General features: G+C 43.6%; 1 protein-coding gene across 1 annotated transcript in view; it reads right to left on the reverse strand.

Moving 5' to 3' along the window:
* The window catches only part of CNTN5 (contactin 5), an 802,468-nt gene that overhangs the window by 10,783 nt on the left and 766,948 nt on the right, over positions 1 to 24,737 (reverse strand). Inside the window, exons 21-23 of the mRNA XM_066586592.1 lie at positions 10,048 to 10,234; positions 7,737 to 7,849; positions 3,579 to 3,747 (exon numbers count right to left, since the gene is read on the reverse strand). Coding sequence (XP_066442689.1) covers positions 3,579 to 3,747; positions 7,737 to 7,849; positions 10,048 to 10,234 — 469 coding nt within the window. The remainder of the gene's footprint in view (positions 1 to 3,578; positions 3,748 to 7,736; positions 7,850 to 10,047; positions 10,235 to 24,737) is intronic.

Consider the following 24,737-nt stretch of genomic DNA (forward strand, 5'->3'; position numbering starts at 1 on the left):
CCATTGCGGAGTTGTACCTGGCTGTGACTATTTATAAAAAACCGCGGTCTGACTGGGGCATGCAGACACCTTGACAGAATGAATAGTGTGTGGCACATAGGTTCCGCATTGCTATGCCCACGTGTGCAGCTCCTGATGGCGGTGGCACAGGATTATATTTCTCATTGCTTCTGTTCAGCATTGTGGGCTATTGCCCCGCCCCTTTTAAAGAGGGTCGCTGCCTAGCCGTGCCAACCCTCTGCAGTGTGTGCCTGCGGTTCCTCCTCATGGCAGACGCACTTATAAATAGACATGAGTGTGGCGTGGTATGAGGGCAGCTGAAGGCTGCGCAGGGACAATTTGGTGTGCGCTGTGGACACTGGGTCGTGCAGGGGGGGGGGGGGGGGGCGTTGGGCAGCATGTAACCCAGGAGAAATTTGGTGTGCGCTGTGGACACTGGGTCGTGCAGGGGGGGGGGGGGGGGGGTTGGGCAGCATGTAACCCAGGAGAAATGGCAGCGGAGTGTCATGCAGGCAGTGATTGTGCTTTGTTGGAGGTAGTGTGGTGCTTAGCTAAGGTATGCATTGCTAATGAGGGTTTTTCAGAAGTAAAAGTTGTTGGGGGGGGGCCCACTCTTGCCGCTATTGTGGCCTAATAGTGGGACCTGTGAACTTGAGATGCAGCCCAACATGTAGCCCCTCGCCTGCCCTATCCGTTGCTGTGTCGTTCCCATCACTTTCTTGAATTGCCCCGATTTTCACAAATGGAAACCTTAGCGAGCATCGGCGATATACAAAAATGCTCGAGTCGCCCATTGACTTCAATGGGGTTCGTTACTCGAAACGAACCCTCGAGCATCACGATAATTTCGTCCCAACTAACGAGCACCCGAGCATTTTGGTGCTCGCTCATCTCTATTAAGGAACTCTACAGGGTATGAGGTGACTTGTTTAGTGTCCATAATATTATCCACCGACAGATACACTACAATATCTCCTTGTGAAATAATTTTTTGATTCATCTGTCCTACAGTTTCATTAGTTGGTGCCAAAATTGCCCTTTGACATAACCATTCTTTATACCCCATGTTAGGTTGCAGTTGAGAATAAACCTTGCAAAATCTGTCTGCTTGTGTCATATAGCCCAGCTTTCATTTCTTGTACTGCTGAGGAGAAAATGAAAGCTGCGCTGTGATTGGTTGGTATTTGTTATTCTGCTGAGGAAGAATCCTTGCTAGCTTAACCCTTTGCAATCCAATTTTGGATTCAGGGTTTCCTAGGGGGTTTTCTCTTTCTGCCATTTTACAATGATGCCATCTGCTGACTAGAGCCAGTACTGCGGTATGGGACATGCTGGAGAGGCCCCCGACAACAGAGCGGCCAGTAATATACAGTAAGAATACCCTTCCGGACGTCTTCCGACATCGGAGCTGTACAGACAGTGGATTGGAAAGGGTTAATAATTGCAATGACATCTGCCCTCACATGTCTGCTCATTGGGGGAGGACTAGCTTATGATGTGCACCCCTCTGCCCCTCCGCTCCGCCACACTTAATAATCGCATATGTACGGCAATGATGTCTGCCCTGATGTGTCTGCCCGTTTGGGGAGGCCTAGCTTATAATGTACACCTCCTTCTCCTCCACCTCTTTTCGTGCTCCCTAGAGAACTCTATACATTTTCAGGATAAATCATAGCCTATGTCCTTCTTCAAGATGCAAGCTATCTCCCTGACATAATTTTCTTTCTGAGAAGATTCCTTGGGATTCTGTCCCGGAAAGAAAATTAGGTTTAGGCATTATGTGGCCCTCTTGACTCGGGGTGTTTGAAAGTAAGGATGACAGGAGCTTGGACAGGAAATCTTTCAAATTTGCTTGGCCTACGTTCTATCCTATCCCAGCCCACCATCCAGGCTAGAAGAGCCTTCATATCGATTACTTTGGCATTCCACTCGGAAAAAAATCAATATAAGTGGGGCTTTCCAACAAAATTGTTTATTTACAAAGGGAATACCCTCCACGCAATTTCCTCCCCACAAGATGCGGAAAAGCTACTATTATCCTGGGGCATAACAATTTTAGAAAAATCGAATTCCACAAAGGAGAGGGGCTCCAAAAAAGTTTCTAAGAACTAGTCCTGAGTTCCATCTTCATGAAAACACGGTTCCTGTAAACATTTGCTAATTGATCTTTTGATACTTCATCCGCTGGTTCCTTCATGACGCATTTATTAATGAAAGGTTAATTGCCATCAGATGAACTCTTAATGGCTCCTGTTCCCCAAATTATGCTCTATTGTGCGGTTGTTATTTCTTCCTATCTCTGGATCTGCTCCCGCAGATATCAAAAGCTTTATACCAAAAAGTTAGGCCGCCTGCAGACGAGCGGAAATCCCGCCGCGGGATTTCCCGCGGGATTTCCGCCGCTGAAAGTCTGCATAGGAGTGCATTACAATACGCACTCCTATGCAGACGGCCGCGGTTTGGCCGCGCGAAATCTCGCGCGGCAAACAAACCGCGGCATGTTCTAATTTTGTGCGGGGCACGCACTCACCCGGCCGCCGGCTCCGGTCTGCGCATGCGCCGGCTGCGCGGCAGCCGGCACATCAAAGAGCCGGGGCCGCCAGGCGCGGGTGAGTACGCGCTCGTCCCTGCAGGCTCTGGGGTCGGATCGCGCGGCGAGATTTCTCGCTGCCGGATCCGACCCGCTCGTCTGCAGGCGGCCTATAGCAGCAAACGATCTGGATCATTCACTTTTGATTCTGCATGCGTTAATGTTGATGTTTTTTGCTCATTCAGCCATTGATCAGGTTCCTATTTCCTACCGCATTAGCCTTTGACAACATGATTCCTAAATTCCTCTCTTTAAACACTAGAGGATTAAACTCGCCCTTTAGAAGGTCATCGGTCTGGAGAGACGCAGGATTAGCTAGGGCGAACGTGATATGTTTGCAGGAGATGCATGTTGCTGCATGGCCAAAATTCTCCAACAAAAATTTTTCTCAGATCTACATGGCATGCGCCCCAAAAAAGCAAGAGGGCGTTTTAATAGCATTTAAAGCAGATCTTAAATTTGTGTTAACTGAACAGGTCTCGAACACTAAAGTGAGATACCTTATTCTTTCAGGCAAGCCAAATGATATACGCTGCGAACAGTACCCGTAAAATCCCTACTGTTGGAGGAATCCCTTGACAATAAGCTCATCACATACTGTTCCACTGCTTGGACCCTGTAATATTCACCTGTAATATGTAGGGAAAGCTGGCAGGAAATGATCAATTTTCCTGCAGCACCCCCATAGGGAAAATGAAGAATTACATAGTGATAATTCACATGCATGGGTTGTCTGTAATAAAGGACAGGAATGGTCCTCCTGAGAAGGAGACTCTCTTTGCAACCTCTCTACTCTCTAATCAAGAGATGAAGATCTTGAACAGATAACCTCCTCCATTAACTCACAATTCCCTAATAGGGTGTATGAACATGGGTTTTCTAAACTAGACAACCCATTATATAAACATGGTAGACAGAACATGACCTTGGCCTTCTCATACCTGACTGCACTATATTTTGTATTATATGTGCATCACTAGCCACTTACCTGAATGTGATGGCACTCTAATTTGGGAACTGGCCGTCCCATCTCCACCTTCACTAACTGCTCTCACTTCTATGATATAAAAGCCAGAATCGGGAAGTAGAACCACTGCTGACGTTGTCTGTGTTTGGATGACTTGGCTGTTGCTGTGACCTTCTTGTCTCAACATGACCTGTGGATTAAAAAATAGAAAAATTGCCTGTTATGTCTTAATTCGAGGGTAGAACACCAGATTGGAGATTTAAACACAGGTCCCCGGAGCGGTGACCTTTCAGAGCCTCGCTATAAGCCTCAATATAGAAACAGATACAAGATATCTCTTTCTTGCAAAAGGTTTCATTGTGTTCAGGCTGCAAACTACTTCAGAATACAATGAAAAAAAAGGGAAAATCCTGGAAAACACAAGTCAGTATTTCGTTGCACAATCTCAGGATAGAAAATTACAAACCTGAACTTTCTGCGTACAGAATCATTTTGGGACAATAATTTAGAAAAAAATCCCCCATTATGTTACTGAATCACAAACACGTACATCACAATGTGTAAACGGGTACTATGTGTCCGCATTTTCTACTTCCTTCCCTGTCTGTAGCCTCTGACATCCTGTGAACAGAGCATGATGGAAGGAACAGGAGTGGAAGTACTGCGCTGTATTGCTGCTCATGTGCAGTTCAGAGCACCGGAAGGTCCTGGCCTTTTGAGTGAGAGGGAGGCTGGTGTTAGTAAGTTACTGGACCTGTGAGTTGTAGGAGGAGCTAAGCTCATCAGCCGTTCCTTCCTAACACATTCGTTAAAGGAGTTTTCCAGGTAAATACTACTGATGGCCTATCCTTCTGGCAATCATCTGATTGCTCAATGCACTGTCATTGCAGTGGAGCTAGACGGTATCATTGGAGTCAGAGGTGGAAGTGTCATAGAGGACCTGAATCTCACTGAAATCAATTAGAGCGCTGCTTCCTATTACACTTCCATGTCTGACTCCGGTGTCAGCAGTGGAATAGGAGGCTTCAACTCCCATTGATTTTAATGGAGTGAAGCCCTCCACGATTCTTCCACCTCCGACCCCGATGACGATGTCTGGCTCTGCTGCATTGACAGTGGGTTGGGTGATTAGCTGATGGCCGGGGATCTCTGGTGATCAACCATTGATGACCTATCACATGACCAGGACAGACTTTCATCCTCTTGATGGGAACAGCAATCATTTTATTTGGAGACTAAAAGCAAAGGTCTTGGAAATCATGTAGAATCAATACCCAAAGGGGAAGATTTATTAAGATACATGTGCCAGAATTCTGGCTCAAGACATCGCAAAAATTGGCATACCGATACGTGCATTGTACCCTATTTATTATGATTTTTAGATACTTTCTGCAGCTTGCACAACAGAGGTGCTACTTAGTGGGAAAGAGGTGCAGCCTAAATGCAACACCATGCACCAAAATATGGCCCCCAACCTACCATGTCACTTCTTATAGGACAGAAGTACCTTAAAGCCCCCCTGAGCCACCAGGGCCCAGGAACAGTTGGTAGGATTGTACCTGTAGTCTAGATACTACATAAGTACTATCACTATTACTGATACATAAATGAAAGGGCATGATCATTAATTATGGGGATTAATGAGCAGTGGCGTAGAGGTATGAATTAACGCTTTCCAATCCACTGTCTGATGTCTGGTGACATTATGATTTAAGGCTGTACAGCTCCGATGTTGGAAGATGTCCATCGGGGCTCTCTTACTGTATATCCAACGTGTCACCTCATGCAGTACTGGCTTTAGCCAGCAGATAGCGCCGTTGTATAACGGCAGAAAAAGAGTAAGCCCCCTAGGAAAACCAGGATACAAATTGGATTGGAAAGGGTTAATGCTTTACTACTTGTAGCATTTCATTGTATAAATCCTGCAAATTACGTTCTATGTCGATCTATTTTCTATGACAACATTTATATTTATGGCAGTAACACCTATTAATGGTGCAAATCCCGGCAAGATGACCGCAATTTGCAGCTTTTGACATCTGTAAAAAACAAAAATGTTCTCATCTAGATATTGTAATGATGGAAGGATATGAAGAGGGAATACTAACAAGAACAATGGCAACACCAAGCAGACATAGAGGTCCTTCATGCAAATAGAAAAACGGAACAATGCCTCTAGAGCGCCACCTCCTGGAAGGCAGCATTCTTGCAAGTCTATGTCTGACATTTTAACAAGTCTTGTAACAATGGCTGGGAATATAAGCCAAAGCCAGATAAGACTTCTCCAGGATTGGACAATGGAACTCATTTGCATCAATTTCCCAGAGGATCATGCAGGTCCTTATAAGTCTCCTCACACCTATTAGGTGTTCTCTTTAAGGAAAAAGCATACCCTTTCGAATTCACATCACAGGCCTCCGAGAATGAGAATGAACCCATTGATATTAATGAAAATTTCGAGAGAAACTCTTGCATGAATATGAACCCCTTTCTTTTAAATAGGGTCATACACATGAGCGATATGTTTCCTGCACTGCATTGCAACGTGATGCAGCAAAAAATAAACAAATAACCGTGAACACAAAGAGAGTGAGTTGAAGAGAACTCTGTTAACTGTTCTTGGAAAATACTAAATTCAGAGTATTGTCCTATGTAAAAACAAGAAAACCCGTATTTGCTTTGCCTCACACAATTGCTCTTAAATGAGACAGTAAACTGTGTACCTTCGGTTTGCAACAGAAAAACTGTGGACTCGTCTCAGTTATTTTTTACTCCCTTTCCAAGAGTTCACCACCTAAAGGTATTGGTGTCACCCCTGACAACACCCCTCAACATTAGTTGAGCTAAATCGAGTTGAACCGCCCTCGTGCGCAACCCAACGAGGCCCTGACATGGCCATTTTGTGGAGAAAGATCGCAGAGCCACCTGTGTCCACCATCTTGTTTTATGCCAGCGGTCTCCCCCACAGCTGGCTCACCTCCGTTGGGACGCAGCAGCAAGCCCTCACATCCCATCTCCCATTGTCTTCAATGTGGCTGGCGGCAGCATCGGACCACGTGCTAGGAGCATGCGAGTCCTATGCGAGGTCTCCCACTGAAAACAATCTACGGTAGGGTTGACAGTAGGGTTGCTACTTCTCTGAAGTAGTGTGAGGCGGTTTTGATATAAAAATGCCTCATATCCATGTGGAAATCGCATGTTGGCGAGCGCAACATTGGGCCGCGATTCACAGCCCGATATTGCAGTAGCCTGGGTGAAGTTAGCCTGACATATGCTATTTACATACAAGAATAGGTCAACAATAGGACATGCTTAAATTTTTGTTACTCGGAGTATACGTCCAAGTAACAATAAGCCATGTGAAGTGTTGTTGTTAGCCGCTTAGTTGTTCACGACCCTAAAGGCTCCCTCCCTACATGTTTTCCTCTATTGCCCTGCTTCTTTCAGTTGTGTGCTATCCATGCCAATATCAGCTCTGACGATATCAGCCATCGTGTCCTTTGGCGGCCAGGTCTTCTTTTGCCACTGATCTCTCCAAGCATTATAGGTTTTTCTAGCGACCCAGCTTACATTACATGGCCAGAATACGTGAGTCTGAGTCGGGTCATCATCCACTCCAGTGATCTATCGGGTCGTATACAGTTCAGGACTAGAGATGAGCGAGTCCCCGAATCTTTAGAGACAAGCGGGGAGATACTTGGCTAAGGCACTACTCGCTCGAGTAATGTGCCTTAGCGAGTAGACTCACTCATCTCTATTCAGGACTTCTCTGTTACTCCCACCATCCAAACCCATGTGAACCCATCCATTCAAACGAATGGGCGCTATTTCCATCCAATTTTCGGGCCAAATTTTCGTTCCAAAAGTGGGCAGAAAGACCGCCCATGTGCAATTACCTTAAGTAGAAAGAAAGTGACCCTACAATTCATGTTAATTAAAAATGGCAATTTCTGTAAAAACACACGCAAAAATAACCAAATACATTCCACCAAATTTAAAAATAAACCTTTTTACACAACAGTAAAACATGTTGTTATCACTCATTAGTTGCATGTTTTGATCTTTTTTTATGATTTTATTTAGAGCAAAACAAAAACTACATAAAAAAGGCAACAAACAATCTGAACGGTCATCCTGACATAAAGCACTGGTGACAGAGAATACTCCCCGGTGACTGACCTTGTATCCCATGACATCCGACTCGTTTGCTAATGATCTGACTGCCTCCCAGCCCAGGGACACATGGGAACCGTTCCGTATCCATCTGACGGTGCTCGGAGCCTGACTGGGAGCTGGAAGAGAGGAAGAATCATGGCAATCTCTTTTATATACAAATGAAATGTAAATAAGTCTTCCCATCCGGCCCGCAGTGTGGCTCTATATATAGTCGGCCTGCGCCCAGCTGGAGGCTGATAAAGCCTTCCCGCACCAGCGGTGTCATGGTAATAACTACTCTACTCCACTGAACTCATACTTAGAGTATGAACCGCAATCCTTTTATCTCGCTATTGTATTACAAAGGCTTAGCCCCATTTGGGCGGAATGAAAAATCACGAGATTCTGAGTAGGAAGAATATTTGCAGTTACAATTTTAGAGTTCACTTGTGGAAGAAAAAAAACTTTTCGAGAAAAACCGGGATGAGAACTAAACTGCATTTTTTCATGGAATTACGCAGCATGTTGTGTATGATATTGTGCAAACATTTTCGCATCTCCAATATATTTCTATGGGAACTCTTGGTGCGCAAATACACAGGGTAATACAGCATGTTCCATTTTTTTGGTGCGTTAATTAGTTAATGGTTAATTAGTAAATGGTTGCAAAAACGCAGTCTAATATGTTCGCTCCGTCACACTTGGTTTGAATGGTTTCATTCACATTCCTTTTTTTATGTGCACGTATATATAGATTTTTCAGGCTTTTTGAGGATGCTTGAAATATAAGCCCTACTCCAAAATTAAGCCCTGCTAACAGTTAATTAAAAAAGTCAATTTAAATAGTGTCCAGGCAGCTATATATGTAAAAAAGTTAAACCTTTTTGAACAAAAATTAATATGACACTGTCTTATTTTCGGGGAAACACAGTATGTATATATTATAGAGCATGCTCTATTGTGTGCTCATTTGTGCACCAAAGGGCCGCGTAGGAGTCTATGGGGGTGCGCAAATGTGCACATAATATGTAACGATATGTGGGAAATATTGCGCAAAACTGCGGGGGAAAAGAAAACATCTGGAAGTCATTAGACTAAATAGCCTTTTAAATCAGGGCGTGGGTGTGTCCAATGCGTGTAGCAGGCCCTGCATGCAAGAAAATGTACAGTAAATTGCGCATCAGCAATTGCGCATACGCCCTTGGGAAAAATATCCCTGGCGGAGCCATTCGACTATTTAAAATTCTAGTTGGGTTTTGCCTATTTCCAAATTTTGAGGGAATTCCATATTGTCGAAGAGATAATTAGGCAGTGTGAATACATGTTGGCATTACTGCTGCATTGCTTTACCACATGGGCCAGTTGTGCCGTATTTCTAAATGGAACTTAACAAATCCTCATTCGCACAATACATGGCTAGCACTATGTGGTGCTCAATATGACAGGTCACTACGTCACAGCTCACCATGTGGTCAGGAGTGGTATTGCAAGCAAAACGTAATGATTTTTGATTATTTAGATATTATGATGCATGTGCGACCATTACAGATGCAGCTTTGTCAACATGGACATTCGCTGCACCACAAATGTTCGTGCGGTGAATGTTCATACACAATTTGCATAGCTTGGCCACTCCAATTCAGTTTGATTTGCACCATGCTATTGTCCAAAAAAAAAATTTTTAATTAAAATCAGCATCAGAAATCTGCAGATTTCTGATACGTATTTTCATTTGAACATAAATTAACTATACTTATTGAATAGAGATGAGCGAGTATGCTTGCTAAGGCACATTACTCGAGCGAGTAGTGCCTTAGCCGAGTATCACCCCGCTCGTCTCTAAATATTCGGGGGCCGGTGCGGGTGACAGGTGAGGGAATACAGAATTAAAGGGATGGTCCAGTTACCAGACAACATAGACCCTATACCACCAACTATGTTAAAATAATAAAAAGAGCAGTAAATGTGATTTATTGCACTACACATGGCCAACACTAGATGGTGATTCATAGTGTTTCAGTGCCCATCTCTAATGAAAAGTGTTTTGTGCTATGTGTAGCTTATTGACAGGTCTCTACGTCACAGCACACCATATGGTCAGGAGTGGTATTGCAAAAAAAAAATATCAATGTTTTGTGATTTTCTGGATAACTACTATGATTCATGCATTACCATTACAAAGTATTAAAACATAATTTGATGAATGTTATATCTGTACATACATTTAACACGTAAACCACAAACATTCCATCTTGCCTGTATGTTCCTGTGAACCCAAGATTACTTCTATGGGTCTAAACCCGGAGGTCAGTGTAAGGAGCATAAAGTGACTTACGTGATTTCTTGGTGCTTCCACGCACCGCTGTACTGGAAGGTCCATATCCGGCTTTGTTAAACGCTCTCACTGTTATGTGATATAATGTATTTCCTTCTAACTCTGTCAGAATGATGGACGACTCATTTCCAGCCGTTTTTACTTTTTCTGCAGCCTCTTCCTGTTCCATATCTTTCCAGTAACAAACCTGCCAACATTGACCACACAGAAGATTAATTTTGGCAGCCGTGAAGTTTTCACTTTATTTCTTTATTGGTTATTTGAAGGCATTCGCCTCCCTGCAGTGAGAAGACCCTTCTGTCAAAAAATTAACAGCCTATTTTAAAGGCGAGGGATTCGCAGCCCAAGTTTATGCCTGAGCGCTATTAAGCATCCACCCCAGCCGACTGGGGTCAAGATGTCACCGTATTATTCACAGAGTCATTAAAATTCCGAGCCGGAGCTGTACGGTTACACTGTTTGGGCGCTTAGACCGAATAGGAAAAAAACAAATACTGACAGACAGTCAAAAGAATTTAAAGAAAAGGCCAAGACGTCTTGCCTCACCCACATTTTCACCAGTAGGGCTAAGACGTGCTGCTCAGCTATTCGCAAGGTGCAGCTAGAGAGCAAATGTTTTGTCTTCATCACTATCCACATAGTGGAAGAGCCGTGGAGACGTGATGGATAAATTCTGACAGAACACCTAAGGATAAATTGTAGCGGGTTAATGTTTTAGGAAAAGCATAAGCAAAATAGGAATGGAGGGAGAACTTTCTCTCGTAGCTATTCAAACTAGGACAGGTGTCTGTCACATTTGGTTTAGGGAGAGCTGTGACAATGTCAAAATGACCTTTGCTGGGACAACTGGGATAAATATGATGATGGATGTTCCCAGGCTGTTCCTGAAATTACAATACATGGCCTTATTTAGCGCAGAGATAGGTGGCATACTAGTCACTTAAGTGATATGGAACGGCGCTTCAAGTCCCGCCAAGGCTGAGAATGTTGGATATTGCAGACCAAGGCATTCTTAAAGGTCTTGTCTTGGACTGTTCTTATATCTGGCTGGTCAATATTAGTTAAGATTCGCTTCATCTGCACTTATTTTTCCCCGTGTGGTGATTAGATGGTTGAAAAGTAGCGTGATAATTATACACGGTGCGCCGTCAACTCAATCAATAGCAGCATCCAAGCTCGATGTAGCAATCGGTAACATGACTGATGCATTGTGACAATTTGATTTATGGCATCGTAGTACACTGTATTAAGTTTACATAATGACAAGTTAATGTTTGTTGCATCTGTAGGTTAAAGCAATTTCGATTGTCTGAATATCTCTTTCATCTCTTTAGTTTCCTGGATTTATATTAAAGGGGTTTTCCATGGTAAATACTATTGATGATGTATTCTGAGGATAGGTCATCAATAGTTGATTTGCTGGCATCCGTCGCATGGGACCAAGACCGATTAGCTGAGCGGGTGCATGCTGTCAGCGACGCAAATTCACAGGGGTCAGAGTGGAAGTCTCTGCGCCAACCTCTGTGTAGTGGCCGGCGTTGTAACTGCAAGCAGGGCTCTCATTGAAATCAACGCGAGCCGTGCCTGCAGTTATAAGCACCAGCCACTATACGGAGGTTGGCGCAGAGACTTCCGCTGCTTCAGCTCTGACCACTGTGTATTTACGGTGCTGACAGCATGCGCCTGCTCAGCTGATCTTTTGGAGTCCTGAGCGACGGACCCCAGCCGATCAACTATTGATGACCTATCCTGATGATAGGTCATCAATATTATTTTCCATGGAAAACCACTTTAAGGACTCTCCTAATAAAGAGAGTGATTTGGAAGTGAAATAAGTGAACATAGAATGATAACGCAGTCAAATGACAAATAACAACCACAAGATAAAGTAGAATTATTATTTTTAATATCATTATTAAGCCCTCCCATGAGGAGACTGGTGATGATGTTGGTACTACGGGGGTCAGGAAGGGTAGGAGAATTATATGGCCATCCATCCTCTTCTGGTACTTGTTGGTACTACATGCACAGCTCCCACTGAATCCAATGGGAACTGTTCTTGTAGTACCAAACTGGACCAGTGCAATAATAATAGCAGTATCTGCTTCCAGTGTTGTCTGCGCTGACAGTAGGCCTGACGATCAGCTACTTGGGATCCTGTAGATCAACCATTGATCACCTATCATTGGGATAAGTCATCAATAGTAGAAGTCCTGGATGACCCCTTTTAAAATGTTTTCAGAGGAGAGTGACAGAAGTGTTTCAAATGTCCTCTGTAGGATTACCTAAACGTCTCCCATCTTAGTGCCCCTCTCTATGCCCCTAATTTCATCGGTATGAGCTAGCAGCAGCATGCTTTATCAGAAGCTATGTGTATGGAGCTGTATCTATGTGGCAACAGGTACTTTCTGGAGTTAAGAAAGACCCTACAATACTATAAGTAAACTTATAAATGAAAAGAGTTTTCCAGACTTGAACAATTGATGAACTATCATCAGGATAGGTCATCAATATCTGATTGGTTGGGGTCAGACACTCGGGACCCCCACCAATCAGTAGTTTGCCGAAGCCATTATTTCAGTGTATGGAGTTTATGTGTACTGGAAACACACAGCTGTGTATACACAGCAATGGCCCGCCATGACATTACAAGTATAGTTCCCACTGAAGTGATTGGAAATTGTGCCTACAATACCAGTCCGGGACACTGCTGTATGTACAGAGCTGTGAGCTTCTGCTGAAAAAGCCCTGGAGAACAGCTGATTAGTGGGGTTCCTGGGTAGCTGACCACCGCTGATGACCTACCCCGCCAATATGTCATTAATTGTTCAAAACTGGAAGACTCCTTTAACTTCTATACAATTATGTTGCAATGAAACACATACAAGGAGATTTACTTTGACTGGCATTTCATATGCCATTGAACGTAAAGAGTGCACTGAAGTGCATGTTACGGTAAGTATGACTTGCGCAACAATTTATGACATTTTAATGCTACAAAAATTGAGTAAAGTGTTCAATAAGTTTCCCCCATAGTTTATGATCAAAGGCTTCTTGGTGTGAAAGAACCTGAAGAGACCTCAGTCCTTTTGTTCAAATCAGTGGTGCAAAACTCAGTGGTCAGACATGGTCAGATCATGGGGTATGCCATTAATGTATATTGTCAGAATAGCTCTTTAATTTCTTTGGCTTTTTTGCTTTATTTTAAGGACCCTCCTGCTTGTAAAAAGAGTGACTTGGAAGTGAAGTAAACAAAAAAACAATAACACAATCAGATGATAAAAGATAACCACAAGATAAAGTACGATTACTATTATTATTAAGCCCTCCCATGAGGAGACTGACTGCTAAACATAGGATAATGTAACCGCCTATGAAGAACTATGGATAATCAACCACTACTCTCCTGCTTATCCTGGAAAATAAGCAGTTGCTATGTCTTACCACACAAGTTTTATAGTACTTCTATGTGAAGTACTTATCCGTTCATCAATGTCTTGGTAGATATGTTATGGAACTCTCTGCCTGAGGACGTGGTGATGGCAAAAATCGATAGAGGAGTTTAAGAGGGGACTAGATGTCTTTTTAGAGCGCTATGATATTACAGGATATAGACATTAAATAACCAGCGGGGTTGTTGATCTGGATCTTGGAGCTAGGTAGGAACTCAAACATTGATCCAGAGATTATTCTGAGTGCCATTATGGAGTCAGGAAGGAATTAGTTCCCCCAAATGGGCTAAATTGGCTTCTGCCTTGTTGTTTTTTGGGTTGTTTGTCTTCTTTTGGATCAACAGGAGAGGGGTGGGGGTGGGGGGGTTTGAAACAGGCTGAACTAGATGGACATTTTCTTCATTCAGCCTAACATACTATGTTAATAGTCAAAGATGGCAGATCCCTTATCAAATATCTAAAGGAAATTTTCAAGTAAAATGACATATTCTCGGGGAGTTGGGCACTTTCTTGCACAGCTGCCCTTTAATTTTCATTATAAATTGATCATGTTGGAAATATCCTACTTATTGCACAGGTGTGTTATCCAATGTATGGACATATAAGTATAGCCTGAAGCTCTAGGGCCCCAATGCCAAATCTGTAACAGGTTCTATCCCACAGCAAGAGGATCTGGTTACGACTGCTACTTCTGCACCCTCAATTCCTATGCATAGGCATGAAGAAACTAATCTCGAAAAATGAGTAACATTCTAAATTTTAGCTGAGAATTAATATTATTTTAGAAATTCCTATTTGCACCTTTTTTCAGGTTGGTCAGCTCTCACTGATTAGGCACACAGCGCCGCACAGGAGCCTGCCTTGTGGCATTTCATGTGATTGCAAATGCTGGTTGACATTAACAGATAGAGGACAATCCTCGACGTTAAAGTGACGTCTGTCATAGTTGGTCATTTACACATGGATAATTTGTCTGGAAGGCAAGAAGAAAAACTGAAAAAATCAAGCCTCCGTTAGATGAGCAGAGCTGTCATTCCTCATCCTTTAGACCAGACAGTTCAAGTCTCAGTCATCGCCAGTGACTCCACATTTAATAACAAAGAATTAGCCATAATAGAAGAATTTCAATGTCAAGAGCTTTAGATGAAGATGTGCAGTAAATTGGGTGAATTTCAGGTTTAATTGAAATTCGCCAAATCGCTTGGTTTTAGCAAATGTAGATATTACTGTTGGTTACAATTCGAGCTCCTAAAACTGTAGTGCTTTATTGCATGGGTGAGATGAGTATTGGATAACTTTAAGAAAAAGATCAGTTCAATGTTTTTCTAATATGTTGGATTCTTTTAAAGGGGTCGGTCTAGTTTTATTTGCTTTGTATCTAGAAGCATAACCTCTCCTAGAGGGTGTTATTCTTCTGGGAGAGACATATGCTCTCACCCTTGAACTCAGCTGTAGCAAGGCAGCAGGGCTAGGTTGTCTAGTTTGGACACCAGCCTACAAAAAGTATTTGGACACCCCTATTAGAAGAATGGATTGTGTCTTATTGCCATGTCACGTGTCCTAAACCATGCTACATGATGAAGAGTCTTTGAGGTGTCCGCCATAGTTTGTAATGGAAACTGCATGCTATTGAATATACAGGTTATGCCACAACAGACAAGCCATTCATCAAAAAGCACAATGCATCGGATCTTCTACAATGGTGCAAGGAGAGTCATTACTGGACAATTGAGCAATGGAAGAACGTTCTATGGAGTGACAAATCGAGCTGTCCATCTTCAAATCAGATCGACATATCCGGTTGTGGAGGACGCCTGGGGAACACCTTTTACCTGAGTCAGTTGTACCAACAGTTAAGTACGGCGGAGGATCTGTTATGGTCTGAGGATGTGTTACATGGCATGGTCTCGGTCCGTTGGTTGTAGTGACAAGAACCATGAACACGGAGGTGACCCTGACATTCTAGACAATAATGTGTTGCCAACAATGTGGTAATACTCTGGGAATGGTTGGCCATACTTCCAACAAGACAACGCAACTTCTCACAAATCCAACACTGGTTTACATTGGTTTGAGGATATGGATGTTCCACAATTGGACCAGCTGCACAAAGTTCCCCAACTGAACCTACTGGTAGCATGGTGTATGCTTGATCTAGCCAGCCCAACCCTGTGGTATTAGCAATTAATTGCAAGAAAGTGACCCTTGAGCTTGGCCAAATAGCTTTCTTCTCTGGGAGAATGGGATTTCATAGGACTCCCTTTCTGGGTTTGTAAACATTCAGTGTGTGCAGCATGCAATAACAGAAAGTATTTATTATAATCTCAATTATTTGATTTGGCTTTGCAGCAGCTACTTGACGCTACTTGCTGTAACTCAGCTTATTATTACTTTGTTATCAAATATCCTTTGCTTTCTTTTTATGTCTTTTTTTTAATTCAATGTGATCATTCTTAATATGTCATTCTGCACATCCTAAACCTTACCCTTTTCTTACATGAAAGAAAAAAATCATTGAAGATGAGCACACACATTTACACAAAGCACTAATGGTCTTGGGTGCATTAACCGTTATACAGAACATTTGTACATAAGATATTCTGAGAATGCTTCCAATATACTTCAATAACATTGTTATGAGCGGTCGCTGTCGTTGAGTAAATTATATAAATTGAAGCTCTATGGAAATTCTGCCTTGGGCCAATTCGTATCCAACACACAAGTTGCCATGTATTCAATATTCTCTTTATGTTCTATAACAAAGTAGAGACAAATCACAACCAAACATCTAAACTGATAGATGAGAATTGAAGAGACAATTACACTGAGAATAAGACCTAAGATCCCAGTTTACTACTGGCCTATGGGGGTTGTTAGTACCAGAGATGCAAATGAGTGATGGAATAATGCCACCATAGGACCACCTATTAGAAGATAGCTTCCCTATGAGTCAATTTCTGACCTCTTAATAACCCTTGCAACATAAGTGGGAATATAAGCCAAACTAGAATATCAATGCATACACAGCTGCTCGGAGGTTCTTGCCCCTCAGTAGTGTACAGTAGGGTTCTGGTTGGCTAGATGAGAGGCGATCAATGTGAGTCTGGGGGTCATGTTCCTCCTTGTGGAGAACAACACAAGAGAGAGAGCACCCTGGATTCACGTTGATGGCCTCTCACTTAGCCAACCAGAATCCTACTGTATACTGATGGAAGGGAAGAATCCTTAATTATTTGTCTGCACATGAGTATTCGAGTTGGCTTACATCCTTAGTAGAGATGAGCGAGTATACTCGCTAAGGCACATTACTCGAGCGAGTACTGCCTTAGCTGAGTATCTCCCCACTCGTCTCTAAAGATTCGGGGGCCAGCGTGGGTGACAGGTGAGTTGCGTCGGGGAGCGGGCGGGAGAGAGGGTGAGGGAGATCTCCCCTCCGTTCCTCCCCACTCTTCCCCGCCGCTCCCCGCCCCCCTCCGGCCCCTGAATCTTTAGAGATGAGCGGGGAGATACTCGGCTAAGGCACTACTCGATTGAGTAATGTGCCTTAGCGAGTATACTCGCTCATCTCTAATCCTTAGTCATGGTCAAAGGCCTGTTAAAACGTAGACTAGTAACTCATAGGGTAGTTACCTCCCAAGAGATGCTGCTGGGGAGGCATTATTTAATTAATCATTTGCATAGCCTTTTCCCAGGGAGCATTGCATGGCCTATAAGGCTCCCTACAACTTACTGGTGCTCTCCACAAGGAGAAATATTACCCCTCTGGATTTTAGTACCAGAGATACAAGAACCCATGTGACTCTGAATGTAGCATGCAAATATATGAAACATTGGAGTCACAGGGATTTGCCAGTTTTCTCCTGCAGGGCAAATGTAGTATTACATAATGGCCTTTCAAATAAATGGTTTTCTGACTAATACATAGGTATCTTGAGTCAGCCAGAGCGAGAGCCACAAAACAAACTCTTTTTAACCCCTTAAAGATGCATCGATTCTTTTTGCCTTTTTCATGCCTTCCTCCCAAGATTCATAACTTTTTTATTTTTTTGTTCACGTAGCTGTATAAGTTCTATTTTGTTTTTGGGTTTCATTTTTCCCGTGTTCACAGTGCAGTATAATTGATATGTTAACTTTATTGTATGAGTCAGTATGATTACGGCAGTACCAAAATTATACAGTTTTTGTTATGTTTTACTGCTTTTGCACAATAAAAACACACAAAAAAATCATTTGTTTTTGTGTTACCATATTATGAGGGCCATAACTTTTATTTTTCCATCAAGTGAGCTGTGTGAGGACTTATCATTTGCGGGATGAGTTCATGTTTTCATTGGTACCATCTTGGGATACATGAGACTTTTTGATTGCTTTTTTTTATTTTTGTAATTATGGGAGGCAGGATGAATAAAGAACAACAATTCTGCTACTGTGTTTTACCCTATTATTGTATTCCCTGCTAGGTTTATATAATGCGATAATTGAATAATTTAACCCCTTAGTAACCGGCCTATTTTGCATCTTAATGACCAAGCACTTTTTTTTTTCTTTGATACATTGTCGTGTTCCAAGAACTATAATGTTTTTCTTTTGGCCAATATAGTCATATAAGGGCGTTTTTATGGGAAGAATTACATTTTTTTAAAGGTACCACTTTGGGATACGTGTGATGCATTGTTTAACTTTTATTAGATTGAGATTTTTTGGAGGTGTGTGGGTGGTTGGAAAAAAAAACACATAAATTCTGCCATTGTTCTTTATAAGCTTTTTATTTTTATGGAGTTCATTGTACGGTCCAAATGAAATTTAACCTTTATTCTGCAGGTCAATGTTATTACAATGATACTAAATTTCTGTAATTTTTTTAATGTTTCTATAATTTAAAAAAATTATGTTTCTAGAACAAAAAAAAATATTTGCATTGCCACATTCCAAGATATGTAATGTTTTTATTTTTGTGGTCACCGAGCTATGTTAGGTCTTGTTTTTTGACAGATGAGTTGTAGTTTCCATTGTTACCTTTTTGTGGCACCTGCAATTTTTAAAATCCCTATTTTATTGCCTTTTTTGCGCGGCAGATGAATGAAAAATAGAAATTCTGGCATTGGTTTTTCCTTTTTTTGTACGCTGTTCACTTAGTGGGATAATGGACACAACATTTTTAAATTATTGATCGTTGCAAAGGCCGCAATACCTAATATGTTTAATTTTTTCCATAATGGAAGAGGTTTTCTAGGGAAAAGTTTTTTTTCCAAGGTCTTTTTTTAATTCAACTTTATTTAACTTTTTCCCCTTTTTTTGATTCCTCAAGGGGACTTGAAGTTGCGATTATTCAATAGCTAGTATACTTTTTACAGCTCTCCTATCACACGCTGCCAGTGGCTTCTGGCTTCCAAGGGAACCTATCAGTATCACTCAATTGCATTGAAGGGTACCGATGGGTGACAGGGAGAGCTCCTTCCCCTGTGAACCACTTACATGGTGCAATTGCTATTGATTGAGGAATGTAGGGGTTAAGTAGCTAGGATCAGAGGCTGCTCCTTTTTTGTCTGGCCATTACGTCAGTAACCTGGCCGTCATTAGGCAGCCGAGTCCTGGCTACTCTAGGCACGGAAAGCGTATTAACTATTTACACCCCATCACCACACCATTCGCAACCTGATTGGTTGTTTGGATTTAATCATTCATGGTGATTGATTATTTGAGTTGGCTGATTCATGGTGATTGGGTATTTGGTTTGGCTGAATTCACGGTGATTGGTTGTTTAGGTTGGCTCGAGTAGAGGTGGTGTTGAATAGGGATATATGCGCACCGGACTCCTATAACAGCCATAGAACTGGCTGTGTTTTTATGATGGCTAAGCCGAAGGCCCTTTAGTGACCGCCATAAAAACATGCAACACTAGTCACTAAAGGGTTAATAGTTTGGGTTGCCAATTAGAGATGAACGAGTATACTTACTAAGGCACATTACTCGAGCGAGTAGTGCCTTAGCCGAGTATCACCCCGCTCGTCTCTAAAGATTCGTGGGCCGACGGGGAGAGGCGGGGGAGAGCGGGGAGGAACAGAGGATAGATCTCTCTCTCCCCTCCGTTCCTCCCCGCTCTCCCCCCGCTCCCCGCCGCAACTCACCTGTCACCCGCGACGGCAGCCAAATCTTTAGAGACGAGCGGGGAGATACTCGGCTAAGGCACTACTTGCTCGAGTAATGTGCCTTAGCGAGTATACTCGCTCATCTCTAATCATAAAATATTTGTAATACAGCAAAACATTTTTTTTTTCTTCCATTTTAAATTTAATCGTTTTTTTTTACAATTTTTTTTCTAAATCTCATTAGCTGACCTGATCGGGTATGAGCTTTATTTCTCATATTATACACAGCAATACTTCTATTTTGCACTGTATTATGTGACATCCTATTTGGACCCATATTAAGATTGCAGACCTAGGAACCATTGCTAGGCCGCCAGCTGTCATAACTACCCATCAGCATCCCACAATTACATTGAGGAATGGGGGTTTGATCGGGTGACAAATGGAGCATCTTCCCTCTGTCTAACCCAGTGTTCCCCAACTGCAGTCCTCAGGGACCCCCAACAGGTCATGTTTTCAGGATTTCCTCAGTGTTACACAGGTGATGAAATTATTGTCAGAACTTCAGACATTGCCACAAGTCTTCTTGCTATAGGAGATCCTGAAAACATGACCTGTTGGGGTGCCTTGAGGACTGGAGTTGGGAAACACTGGTCTAACCATTTAGATGCTGCAGTCACTATTGCCCGCAGCCTCTAAGTGGCTGTATGTTCAGGTTTCGATTTCTACTCAACCCCAGCTATTGCAGCAGAGTATCAACTGTAATATACTGCTAAGCCCGCATCATACGTGTAAGTTGAGCTGCCAATCAGTTGATCTTTGCAAGCCTAGCTTCAAAAAGCCGCACCTGGCCCTACCTTTGCCCTACAGGGTATTATAAGCTGGCTATTCAAATGAATGACTGACCATATAATACATGGAGGGGTCTGGCCTGCCAGAGCAAGAGTCACTCTCTCAGTTACTAGGGACCTCATCTATGACCTATATGACCTGTCTATATGACCTAATATGGCACAAGAGAAGGGGCTGTCCTCATGACATAACACGTTTAAAGGTGTCCATATGGTTTGGCAACCGGCTTTCCAAGAAACCAATAATACTTGATGACTTACTTGATCACATTTGCCCTTGTATCTTGTACATTATGTTACTTTTACATCATGACAAGTGACTCGATAGATCCCACTTCCCTCCCATCTATTAACCTTCATTAAGCATCTCGCTTGCCAATTATGCATTAGAAAGCGAGCACGAGAACTCCCCCCCATACTACAAGCATCTATTAAACATCTCAGTCCATAATAATTCACTAAGTTCTCACAGGGAGAACATTTAAATAAATGGCGTCGGTATAAGAAAACATGACTGTATAATATAGTAGCAATGTGGCTTAACCAAGTCGATCCATTTCTATAAAACAAGTCACTATGCATTATAGAACACAGTAAAACATCTAATGAAATCAACTATGCTGAAAAAGTTTTCTCAAGTAGAAACACATTTGAATTCTGTTTTATATGCTAATGAATGCGGCCGCCTCTTTGATGCAGTGCTATATCTTGTATTTGCTTCATTTTAATAGCCGGAATTCGATTCCTCTTTGGTGATTGTAATGAATTTAATTTATTTAATATCCTCATACCAATAGTGGCTGCTCACCAGATTACACGCCATACAGAATAAATTACAGCCTAGCATTGCAGCGTGTATAAATATATATGGTGGTGGTATTACATTGGCAAGTTATACGATATGTAATCAAAGGAATATATACTTGTAGGAGATCAGAGCCGAATGTCCTCTGCAAGCATATGAGCATTGCGGATTCAATCAAGGTAGACCTTACAGCCAAATTAGCTACTGTAGGTGCCTATGGTCGTACAGGCTAGAGGAGTGGTACAGCCTGAAAATGTGTCTTATTCTCATATTTTTTAGATTTTCTTCATTCTGCTGGTTTCCGTAGATGTTTGTTTTGTCTTTTCATGCCAACTGGGTGGTACAATGTTGGCCAAATGACAACTACTTAATATATATGGAAGCTTACAGGGATTGTCCAATTAGAGTAATTATGTACATCATACAGCGGTCTACTGCTGTGACACCTGACTATGAACCAGAGCAGAGAGCTGCTAGCAAGCAACAGTGGCTATCATGTATTAAAATGAGTTGTCTGTGCCTAGACTAGAGATGAGCGAGCATACTCGCTAAGGGCAATTGCTCGATCGAGTATTGCCCTTAGCAAGTACCTGCCCGCTTGGGACAAAGATTCGGCTGCCGGCGGCGGGGGAGAGCGGGGAGGAACGGAGGGGAGATCTCTCTCTCCCTCTCTCCCCTGCTCCCCCCTGCTCATGGCCGCAACTCATCTGTCACCACGCCGAACCTTTTCTTCCGAGCGGGGAGATACTCGCTAAGGACAATGCTCGATCGAGCAATTGTCCTTAGCGAGTATGCTCGCTCATTTCTAGTCTAGACTAGAGATGAGCGAACGTACTCGTCCGAGCTTGATATTCGTGCGAATATTACGGTGTTCGGGATGCTCGTTACTCGTAACGAGTACCACGCGGTGTTCCGGTTACTTTCAGTTTCCTCTCTGAGACGTTAGCGCGCTTTTCTGGCCAATTGAAAGACAGGGAAGGCATTACAACTTCCCCCTGTGACATTCAAGCCCTATACCACCCCCCTGCAGTGAGTGGCTGGGGAGATCAGATGTCACCCGAGTATAAAAGTCGGCCCCTCCCGCGGCTCGCCTCAGATGTCTTGTGAGTTAGCTGAGGTAAAGTGCTGTTCTATTGGAGTTGCTGTAGGGAGAGTATTTGTAGTGAGTGTAGGCTTCAAGAACCCCAACGATCCTTCTTAGGGCCACATCTACGTGTGTGCAGGCTGCTGTTAGCAGTGGAGAAATTTTTTTTTTTTCTCAAAATCGGCAGTGCAGAGCATTGCACCCGGTATTAGGGACAGAAGTGCTGCATAGGCAGGGAGAGTGTTAGGAGTGAGTGTAGCCTTCAAGAACCTCAACGGTCCTTTCTAGAGCCACATTTAACTGTGTGGAGTACTGTGCAGGCTGCTGTTAGCTGTGTTGCTTTTTTTTTTTTTTTTCTCAAAACCGGCGGTGCAGAGCATTGCACCCTCCATTGATACTACAGGCACAGAATTGTGTAGGCAGGGCCACAACACAGTTATTAGTCATTGAATAGACGCAGTGGGCCTTTTCTTTTTTAACAAAAGGGAAAAAAGTATATTTGCCCTGCCTCTGTCAGTCCTAAGGGCTCTGGGTACGTGTGTGCTGCGTGGAGAACCTAAAAAAATCAGACGCAACCAGCTACGGTTGAGTGCAGCCTTGCGCCAATTTCTTTCCTGCCTGGGAAATACCTGCTCTGCCACAGTTAATAACTCTGCAACAGTAAAGTTCTGTGACACTTTTGCAGGGCCGCAACACAGTTATATTAGTCATTGAATAGACGCAGTGGGCCTTTTCTTTTGTAACAAAAGGGAAAAAAGTATATTTGCCCTGCCTCTGTCAGTCCTAAGGGCTCTGGGTACGTGTGTGCTGCGTGGAGAACCTAAAAAAAATCAGACGCAACCAGCTACGGTTGAGTGCAGCCTTGCGCCAATTTCTTTCCTGCCTGGGAAATACCTGCTCTGCCACAGTTAATAACTCTGCAACAGTAAAGTTCTGTGACACTTTTACAGGGCCGCAACACAGTTATATTAGTCATTAAATAGACGCAGTGGGCCTTTTCTTTTTTAACAAAAGGGAAAAAAGTATATTTGCCCTGCCTCCTCTGTCAGTCCTAAGGGCTCTGGGTACGTGTGTGCTGCGTGGAGAACGTAAAAAAATCAGACGCAGCCAGCTACGGTTGAGTGCAGCCTTGCGCCAATTTCTTTCCTGCCTGGGAAATACCTGCTCTGCCACAGTTAATAACTCTGCAACAGGAAAGTTCTGTGACACTTTTGCAGGGCCGCAACACAGTTATTAAACTTATTATTCATTCACTAGAGGCAGTGGGCCTTTCCTCTTTAAAAAAAGTTAAAAAATTATATTTGGCCTGCAGGCTTGCGCCAATTTCTTTCCTGCCTGTGAAATCAAATCACTGCTAATACAGCATGCTGAGGGGTAGGGGTAGGCCTAGAGGACGTGGACGCGGCCGAGGACGCGGAGGGCCAAGTGAGGGTGTGGGCACAGGCCGAGCCAGTGCGGTGTCCAGGGGTAGAGGCAGGGCCAGACCGAATAATCCACCAACTGTTTCCCAAAGCGCCCCCTCGCGCCATGCCACCCTGCACAGGTCAAGGTGCTCTACGGTGTGGCAGTTTTTCACAGAGACGCCTGACGACCGACGAACTGTGGTGTGCAACCTTTGTCGCGCCAAGATCAGCTGGGGAGGCACCACCAACAGCATGCGCAGGCATATGATGGCCAAGCACCCCACAAGGTGGGACGATGCCCGTTCACCACCTCCGGTTTGCACCACTGCCTCTCCCCCTGTGCCCCAACCTGCCACTGAGATCCAACCCCCCTCTGAGGACACAGGCACTACCGTCTCCTGGCCTGCACCCACACCATCACCTCCGCTGTCCTCGGCCCCATCCAGCAATGTCTCTCAGCGTAGCGTCCAGACGTCGCTAGTGGCACAGTTTGAGCGCAAGCGCAAGTACGACGCCAAGCACCCGCACGCTCAAGCGTTAACCGTGCACATTGCAAAATTGATCAGCCTAGAGATGCTGCCGTATAGGCTTGTGGAAACGGAGGCTTTCAAAAGCATGATGGCGGCGGCGGCCCCGCGCTACTCGGTTCCCAGTCGCCACTACTTTTCCCGATGTGCCGTCCCAGGCCTGCACGACCACGTCTCCCGCAACATTGTACGCGCCCTCACCAACGCGGTTACTGCCAAGGTCCACTTAACAACGGACACGTGGACAAGCACAGGCGGGCAGGGCCACTATATCTCCCTGACGGCACATTGGGTGAATTTAGTGGAGGCTGGGACAGAGTCAGAGCCTGGGACCGCTCACGTCCTACCCACCCCCAGAATTGCGGGCCACAGCTCGGTGGTGGTATCTGCGGCGGTGTATGCTTCCTCCACTAAAGCACCTTCCTCCTCCTCCTCCAACGCAACCTCTGTCTCGCAATCAAGATGTGTCAGCAGCACGT

The sequence above is a fragment of the Eleutherodactylus coqui genome, chromosome 1, assembly GCF_035609145.1.
Source record: "Eleutherodactylus coqui strain aEleCoq1 chromosome 1, aEleCoq1.hap1, whole genome shotgun sequence".
Classification (NCBI taxonomy): domain Eukaryota; kingdom Metazoa; phylum Chordata; class Amphibia; order Anura; family Eleutherodactylidae; genus Eleutherodactylus; species Eleutherodactylus coqui.